Raw genomic sequence first — 9,669 nt, forward strand, 5'->3', positions numbered from 1 at the left:
CTTCCCACCACGGGGCTGGCACCTCACAGAGCGCCCAGCCCCAGCACAGGAGGTGCCCCCTCAGCTGCAGATGCTCTAGAGCATCTCTAGGAATTGCTTCAGCCCGCTGGAAAGGACTCAGGTTGTGCCAAGCACACAGCCCACCATGCTGGAAGCACACTGGGCAGCTGTCCAGGTGAGAGAGATGTCTGAATTTAACCTGCCTGCAGGCAGCTCGGCTCGCTGTGGCTCTGAATCGTGGAAATACCTGCTGCAGAGTGGGATGGGTCGAGTAGGGATCCCTGCCTTTACAAAATCAGGGACTAAAACCCAGGGACTGCGGCTTCCGTGTCCTCTGCACACACCAGAAAGCTGCCATCCCTTGTCAGCCTAATTTCATAGCCAAATTGCAATTTTCAAAAAGACAACTTGGCTGTCGGGCAAGACAATTTGACGTAGGGCTCAGGAAGAAATAAAGAATTTTACTGCCATTATCAAATTTCACCCTCAGATTCCCAAGTCACCACCTCTGTCCTATCCAAATAAGATTAACACACACAATGTGTGTTTTTACCATGCCATGTGACTGCAAGTTCACACTAAAACAGGAAAGGTTTCCTGCGTCCCAGTCATAAACAGCATCTCACCAGGCTCCAGAAGGGACGCAGTTAAGCCCCAAGGTTTTGTCTTGGCCTAAAGAGAGATTTTTTTGTGTGTGTGCTGTTTAGATCAGCAAATCACAACTCTCAGCTCAGACCCTGAGAGATCCCTTTTGATTCTGGACCTTACATATGGCACAAGGATGTTTTAGGATTAAAATTAACGAGGACTGACAGCAGCAAGCTGAAAGCAGAGCCAGATGATGGTCAGGAAATGTGCTGAGTGGCTATGAGTGCATTTATATAAAAGGCAGGGCTGTCTCCTCAGAAGCCCATATGAGAGAGATTTATTCAACATGTTCCCAACACTGGAATGCATCACTTTTGGTAAGGAAGCCTTTTATGCTCAGTTTTTTACAAGACCTACAGCCTGGTCTCAGGTAAAAAGCTCCCACTAAAAATCTGAAGTTTTGCTCCAGCTCTTCCTTCATGACCAGCTGAAATGAGAACAAGACTGGTGAAATCCCATTGTACAGAAGGTGGATATAAGGATTTTGTCCCAAATCCACGGCCAGCCAGCACCTGAGGTGTCACTGCAGTCCTCAGAAAAGCAGAGAATATTTGTACAAGTGGTGAGACAGAACCACACCACAATATTTTACATGGTTTTCTTGGCTCTTTCTTGTAAACAAAGCAAATCCAATTAAATTCAGCATTGTTAATTAAATTGGAAGACCTAAATGTGCCGTGAAAAGACTTCACAGATCCAGCCCTCCGGGTATTACCTGTGCAATTGCCTCCTGATTGACATCAAACTTTGGCTTCACACGACCATTGTAATGCTGACCTGCAGGAGGAGAAGTGTTATTTCATTATTAGCACATTATAAACACCCATTTATAAACACATTTATGAAAACACACATCTATAAAAACACACATTTATAAAAACACACATCTATAAAATTTTGCACGTTCCTATGCAAATAATAATTATCTCTGCACAAAATGTGGATGTCAGAATTACTGCCTTTGCCTTGCAAAATACTTGACTGGCAGCAAATTCTGCCTTCACCACATGTATTTTCTATTTCACCTTTCGTGTTCACCAAAGTTCCTCTTGTTTTCATTGGACACCTTGCCACCCTCACTGGGAGGAACTCCAGTGCCCCAAAATTACAGGATTCAGTCTATACCTGTATTTATTCATCTCAAACACATCAAGCACAGATCATTTCATGGGCACTCTCACAGCCCCATCCTTCAAGCGCTTAACTCTGTTTTCATTTGGTTTACAAAAAAAAAAAAGGTGAAGGATTTCTCCTTCCACGTTCTCACTACATCTCAGAGCTGGATAGTGAATTGTTATCTTAACAGGCAAATCCTTTAAAGGGTTTTTTTAAAGGGGGTTATGCTTTAACAAAACACGTGACAGAAGAGGCTCCAACATCTGGGGATGAAATGAAATCTTCTACAGCCACGCTAACAGAAGCAGCACCCAGGGATCCAGCCCACCAAAAGCCTTACCAGCTCTCTGGAGAAAATCTTGATCTGAAAATTCGTGTGAACTAGGAGAGAGGAGAAAAATATTTACTGTGCAGCATCTGAATTCAAAGTCTGCAGCAAAGTTTAGTGGGGAGAGTTCCTGTTGTTGCTGCTTCACTCCACAGAACATTCCAAAGGAGACTCAGGTCCTTGGCTGGTGGAGGCCACAGGAACAGGGCAAAATACCCCAGAGCTGCGGTAGCCTGGCTAAAAATGTCTCATTTTCAGGGATCCTGCAGCTGGACCAGCCCTGACAGGCACTCCCATGTCCTCACCACGCTGCCCCATTGTGGAGGGGCTGGACAAAGCTGAGTTAATAGAAGGAATAACAATTGATGATTTTCCAATGTATCCATAGCAAGGAAGAAGCCGAAGCTGTCAGCATGGAAACAGATTAGAAAAGATACATGACAATTTTTGTAAGCTAGACCACGTGCCTAAGCAGATGTGTATATGTTATTAAATTTCTATATTAAATGTCTGTATTTATGTTTGTATTATTTTGTATTACCTTATTAAATTTCTGTAATTTTTGCCAATTATACTGACATTAATTGCTATGCACCAATGAATATAATCAGTTATTGTGATGTAGTTAATGGCTTAAGATCACACTTTGTTAAGAGTATATAAACCAGAGAACATGAAGAATAAAAAACTTTTTTCTTCTTGGACCCTGACCACACGTGTGTCACATCCAGCCTAAGGGTGACATCTCATCCCATGGGATGTCAGTTTTGGGGTGTGTTGGGAAGGGTGAAACTTTGACAAGAAAGTCTCACAGGTCTGTGTGCTTGGCAGAAAGATTTTTAAATGTAGAGTCTGATGAAGGAATAGAGATGGAAGCAAGTTTTGATACAGAAGAAAAGAATTGCTGAGCCAGTCTCACTGGCTAACCAAGGAGGCAAAGGGTGTGTTACTTAGAAGGGGTTTTTATGGCTTAGAGCAAAGGGTAAACCCACCCCAAACAAGAAGATGTTTTTACCAAGCAGAAAGAGAGCACAGGCAAACAAGGCAGCAAATGTGGCAAGCACTTCTAGCTGAAACTGTAATGTACTGACTTTTAGTGATTGGAGAACAGTAACATGAATGTGGTAATTACAGTAGTTGTGATAGGCTATAGGTAAAAGTAAAGGTATAGATTGGTTCTACTGTATGAAGATGCTCAGCAAAGAAAAGTACATAATGCATTGTAACCTAAAGGAAAGTCTATAATGCAATGTAACCAAAACCAAAGGGTGTCCAGGCCTGCCTGCAGCTGGAGCTGACAGCTGTGGGCACAGCTCTGTCACCCACAGCCCTGGGCTGCTGTAACATCTTGGATGGAATAAACTGCATTTTGGATACAATAAACTGCATTTTGGAGAGCCCCTGCAGTCCCACATCCCTCATTTCGGCTTTTACAGTTCCAGGCAGTAACAAATCCCATGGGAGTCACTGCAAGGCTGGGCTCAGGTGAGGAACATCTCAAGTGACATCCACCAGGCTCGTGCAGTTTACAGCATTTGATTTTCTTCTGAGGCCTGTCCTCAGCTGGTGTCGGCACCATCAGTGTGGGAATCCTCAAAATCAGAGGGTTTTGGGAAAGCTGCAAAAGGCAGGCCTCAGCAACAGCAGAACTGGGATTGGAGCTAAGCAGCAGCCATGAGATTGGTCAGCAGAAGAATTATTTAAACTGTAGAAAAGGACAAATAGAACAATGGTCTGTGTATTAACGCTTGTCTAGAATAACTCTCCAAGCTACAGAAAAGTTTATCTAGCAAGATATTAGGAAGGTTGAAGCTTAATAATGGAGCTCTGTGCGTTGTGTTTGAAGGCTCACAAGCAGGTATTGCATTTGAAATAAGCAAGCATTGTTTAACCACAGGTACCTGTGCTTACAGTGGTTGGACAGAACTACTGTCAATATAGAATAGATACTGTACAGATATAAATACTGTCAGTGTGCTTTTGCCTTGTGTGATTGGGCAAAAAACTCATCAAGTGAGTTGTGCCATTGAGTTCTGTGTCTGCTGCCTGGGATGTGAGCTGCTGGCAGCTTCCCATTGCCATCACCATGGAATGAGAGTGATGCTGGAAAATCAAACAGCTCAAGGCACCTTCCCTGCAGCCCTGTCCTGTTTGGCATTTGTGCACAGACCCTGGCCGGTGATAAATCAGCTTTTCCCAGCCAGAGACTCAAGTGCAGTGGATTCACAAACTCCAACACCTAAAGAACAAAGCTCAAGACACCAGGACCCCCTCAGGACCAGAATCCTCCCTGTGAGTCCATGGACACTTTCCACATTCCAGCACCTCCCTTGGGACTGCATCCCCCTTCAGTGGATGGATTTGCTGCTGAGGTTGCCTCTGTCCCCTTCCCAAGGCTTCCACCATCAGAATTCCCACTTTCCCAGCTGTGACCGTGTTCACAGGGGTCTGAGGATGAGGGAGGAGATGAGGATCTGACTCCAGGTTTCAGAAGGCTGATTTATTATTTTATTATATATATTACATTAAAACTACACTAAAAGAATAGAAGAAAAGGTTTCATCAGAAGGCTGGCTAAGAATAGAAAAAGAAAGAATGATAACAAAGGGTTGTGGCTCACCTCTCTGTCCGAGCCAGGTGGGCTGTGATTGGCCATTAATTAGAAACAACCACATGAGACCAATCACAGATGCACCTGTTGCATCCCACAGCAGCAGATAATCATTGTTTACATTTTGTTCCTGAGGCCTCTCAGTTTCTCAGGAGGAAAACTCCTAAGGAAAGGATTTTTCATAAAAGATGTCCGCGACACCCAGCTGAGCACCAGCCCACAGACCCTGCACACCCTGCCCTTGGTGCCTTGCCTCACCTTCCAACTGGAAACACACTTCCATCTTCCTCCCTCATCCCTTTTATTACCATCCTTCCAAACCACCACAGCAGAAAGAAAAATTGTGGAAATATTTACACCGAAATATTAAGAATTAGAGCAGTTTTCAGTGTTTATGTGCAAACTCCAGCATGGGTGAATTGCTGGGATGGCAAAGTCAGGGCTTGGCTGTCCTGGGGAGCGCTGGGGCAGCAGGGTGAGCCCTCCCCAGGTGGGTTCTGGGCAGGGGCATCTGTGTGTGACCCCCTGGCACGCACAGGAGGAGGAATCCTGTCGCAGACATCTTCTATGGAAAATCCTTTCCTTGGGATTTTTTCTCCTGAGAAGCTGAGAGGCCTCAGGAACAAAATGTAAACAATAATTATCTGCTGCTGTGGAATGCAACAGGTGCATCTGTGATTGGTCTCATGTGGTTGTTGCTAATTAATGGCCAATCACAGTCAGCTGGCTCGGACTCTCCGTCTGAGACACAAACCTTTGTTATCATTCTTTCTTTTTCTATTCTTAGCTAGCCTTCTGATGAAATCCTTTCTTCTATTCTTTTAGTGTAGTTTTAATGTAATATATATCATAAAATAATAAATCAAGCCTTCTGAAACAAGGAGTCAGATCCTCGTCCCTTCCCTCATCCTGGGACCCCTGTGAACCCCGTCACAGATCCCAACCTGATTCCCATCACAGCATCCTCAGGGGCAGATAAATGGCACAGCCTGGAGCCCACCCTGCTTGCTGCCAGCCTGAAAGAACTTTTTACAAAGAGCTTACATTCAGAAAAGTTCAACTCTGCCCAGTTATTTGGAACGCTGAACTTTTACCTGGCAGTGTTTTTTACAGAGTAATTTTTATCTGGTTATGTTATTTACATATGGAGAGGCCGACTTTGCCCTCAGCTGCTGCTCTGAAACCCCAGGGGCTTCAAGAAGCATTTTCTGCTTTTTGCTGCTTCTTCTGCGGCTTTTTGGGTGGCAGGGTTAGTGCTGGCTGGGGTCTTCAGATATTCATGTTTTCATGCCAACAGCAAACAGAGATGGGGAGAAATATTCAGATTTTGACACGCAGATAACAAAAGATGTGGCCATAATGGACCAAAACTTGTTTTCTTGCTTAAACAAAAAAAACCAAAATCATCTCTCAGGCTGTTTTACAGTTAGGAACATGGGTCTTGCAATTTGATGTAGCTTTTTTCATCTTTTCCACGCTTTCTTTGTGACAGATCAGGCTGAAAAAGGTAATTTGGGGGAGCATTTTTTTTTCATGGTGATACCTACAAAATCAGGGCATGGCAAAACAATATGAATGTACATTATATAGTTATACTGACTTTAGTTGTACTTAGTTTATACTTTTAGTTCCTCTCCATATGCATAATTAAACACTATTTGCATATATGCATAATTAAGTAATCAAAGCCATTTACTCCAGCTTGGAAATCTCCACCTGGACTAAAACATTGGTGTTGGAAGAAGAATGGTGCAAAACTCTGCAATTCCTTCCATTCCCTGACAGGTTTCTATGCTGTTTATGGAGGAGGAAAGGTTAATTCTGGTTTTTGTGACTGTCCATTAAGAAAAATGAATCCTGGCTCCTCACACCACTGTGGGAGAGATGTCACATCTCTGCTTTCAGCATGAAGGCACTCAGACAGAGATGAATCTGCACAGCTGGTGAAATATTCATGTTTTCATGGGGAACGCAGAGCAGAGAGTGACCCAGGAGCCACCACAGACCTGTGAACACGCTCAGCCCTGAGGGGAATGGTGGATTTGTCTTTACAGACAAGCTGTGGGTCTGCTGGGGGATAAAACCAGCACTGAGACAGAAAAGAAGCAATGGGAAGGATTCCACTGACTGATGAATGGAAAAAGAGATTTGCTTTTACAAATAACTTGGGTTGGCTGATAAATGAAATTAGAGATTGAAAGGTGAAAAAGAAACAATGGGGAAGAAAAACACCTAAATTCCATAAGAATTAAAAATTCAAAGGGAGGGTTGTACATTGGAGGGGAATCTTTGGGATCAGGTGTTCTGGGAACTCTGAACCTCTCAAGTGCCTCAGAAATGGGGAAAGAGAGAAGGGAAATGTGGCTGGGAAATTGGGATAAAAAGGAGGCTGCATCCTCCAAAAATGTGAGAGACCCCAGGGAATGCCCCATGGCCTCTGCCTTGATTGGAATAAAGTCAAAGGACTCCTGTGTCTCCTTTTTGGCCATAAACCTCTGGTGTGTGTGGGTTGATTTTCCTGACAGCCCCATGCCAGGCACAAGGAGGGAGGCGCCTCCAGCCAGGCCCTCCTGCTAATTGCTCCGTTAATTAGCAGTGCTGGCTGCCTGCTCTCATCCTGCAGAAGGCAAGCAGGGCCAGCAGGCAGGGAAATCCATCACTCCCCACAGCACAGCCAGGCTGGCACACAGGGACAATCCCAACCTGGTTTTGGGGATGCCAAAACAGCAGCTTTTCCACCCAAAAAGGCAGCAGAGCCCCTGTGGGCCTCAGCTGGAGCGTGTCCCCCGGAAATAAAATTATTGAAAGTGAGAAAAGGGAAAAATAGCTGCTCGCTAAAAAAAATATGTATTCCCTTTTGATTATAAAAATGGTAATTACGTGTGTAAGAGAAAATAAACTAGCCAGCACTAGAGCATTCTCCACAGCAAACAATTTCCAGCACTTTGAGTTATAGACCATTCCATCAGCCTCTCTCGCTCTGAAATTTCAGATTCAGTGGATCACAAGTGGAGCGTGTTTTGGTGAGCCACATTCTCCCTTACCCACTGGTAAAGAGCTCTCCCAGCTGCACCCAGGCACGTGTGCTGTACCCTGAATTTACCACACCAAGCATGGTAGGAGCCCACATGAAATTGGATTAGCCCTAATACAAAGCACTGGGATGACTAATCACTATGTAAAACCCAATTAAATAGGATTATAAGTACAAAGAAGTGTAAATTTCCTCTTATCAGATGACATTATCCATCTACATAAGATAACCAAGTCTTGTTTGTCTCCACAAGTTGATAAACACTCCAGCTCTTGAGGACTTCCATGTAAAACAGCATTTTCTCCACTCAAATAACCACATGGATAAACCTGGCACTCAACTCTGATGAACTGCACCAAATGGGAAAATGCACTCTGCACCTACAGAAACATTCCATATTTCAAATTACAGAAATTTCAAATTTTCTGTGTTTCCATTACTTCAGGGTCATCACCCTAAGATTGGTCATCTCCAGCTGCAGAATTCCTCACTGGCTGCTGAAGTGGTTACAGATAATTTATAAAAATAACATGTGACCTCTCAAATGCACTGAAAATTAAATTACGAAAGGTGAGGAGCGCCTGGGGGCAATGCACTGCTTGTACTCCCAGGGACACTCAACATAAGGAGTTGCAGTGAAGTTATTTATGCCATAAATGTGTGGGTTTGGAGAGACCAGGCTGAAGGAAAGAGCTGGCTCCTCCTAAGGAACATCCTGACCAAAAACATCACTGACTTTTAAACGCCTCTGTGTAAGTTCCATCAATAAGAAATATTGATGTACAATACAAACCCCACAACTCTTCTGGCTTTTTAAGGTGTGATTTGACACCTTTGACACAGGGAGACAGATTTCCATAAATGTTTCACAATGCACTAATTACTGGGGCTGGTTTGCAATTTAATGGATGTCCAGCAAGGTCTGGATCAGAGCAAGGTGATTCTCAAGCTTCCATTTTTAACACAAAAAGAGAAACCGAGCTCATAAAACTTTTAGCAAATTTACACTGCGCAGGCACAATCCCATTCCCAAGGAGGCAAAATTCCCATTTGATTCACTGGCATCAAGATCATGACTTCATCTGTTAATATTTATTGCAATGCATTTCAGGAAATGCTCCACTGCTTGTTATCCGTCAGATTTTGGTCTGATTGAAAGACAAAGAAGTGAAATTATCTAAGAAGAGCAGTGACAAATCTGAGAGCTGGCAGAGCAGAGCAGCAAGGGAGCTATCTAATGAAAACATATTGCAGCATTTATCAGTAACTGGCTACCAGATCTCCTAATACAAGCTTAGGCAAATCACCACATGTCCCTCTTGCCTCAAATTCTGCACAGATTTTGCTGACAGATGCAACCTTCACCAGCATATTTGCTCTGTGTTTTTGTCTCTGTTTTTGGTGACTTTGGGCACCATTCGACTCACGCAGCTCGGGCTGTTTTCCCTTTCTCGGTGCTTGGCTCCACAAAGTGCCCTCTTCCCCCTGCCATGATCTGGGCTCACTGTTTGTGTTTCATCAGAGAGCAAAACAGCACCACTAATGATAAACCCAAACCTCCAGCAATTTTTTAAGTTTAATACTCACTTGCAATATTGTATTCACACATCAGATATTCCACACAAGCAGAACATTTCCGTGCCTGTCTTTCTTGGAGTAGTTTTCACACCCTTGCTGTTATGCTATTTATAACTCCCTAAAATCAGCGTGGGAGTCAATAAAACACAAATTAAACTCAGGGCAGATGCACAGAAAACACCCAATTTTAAACAACATTCACAAAATTCTTGCGAAGTTACATCTCCAAGGCGCCGCCTGCTTAAAAATAATTAATATTTTAATAAAATGTATTTTATTAATTTATATATATATAAATTTACAATATACATAAATTTATTATATATAAATTTATAAAGTATATATTTATTTATA

The 9,669-nt window shown here is 43.3% G+C and overlaps 1 protein-coding gene across 1 annotated transcript in view; it reads right to left on the bottom strand.

The window, feature by feature from the left end:
• Nucleotides 1-9,669, bottom strand: part of ATP6AP1L (ATPase H+ transporting accessory protein 1 like) — a 21,951-nt gene that overhangs the window by 9,168 nt on the left and 3,114 nt on the right. Inside the window, exons 2-3 of the mRNA XM_031061918.1 lie at nt 2,105-2,194; nt 1,364-1,425 (exon numbers count right to left, since the gene is read on the bottom strand). Coding sequence (XP_030917778.1) covers nt 1,364-1,425; nt 2,105-2,194 — 152 coding nt within the window. The remainder of the gene's footprint in view (nt 1-1,363; nt 1,426-2,104; nt 2,195-9,669) is intronic.

Source organism: Geospiza fortis, unplaced genomic scaffold (genome assembly GCF_000277835.1).
Source record: "Geospiza fortis unplaced genomic scaffold, GeoFor_1.0 scaffold43, whole genome shotgun sequence".
In the NCBI taxonomy this organism is placed as follows: domain Eukaryota; kingdom Metazoa; phylum Chordata; class Aves; order Passeriformes; family Thraupidae; genus Geospiza; species Geospiza fortis.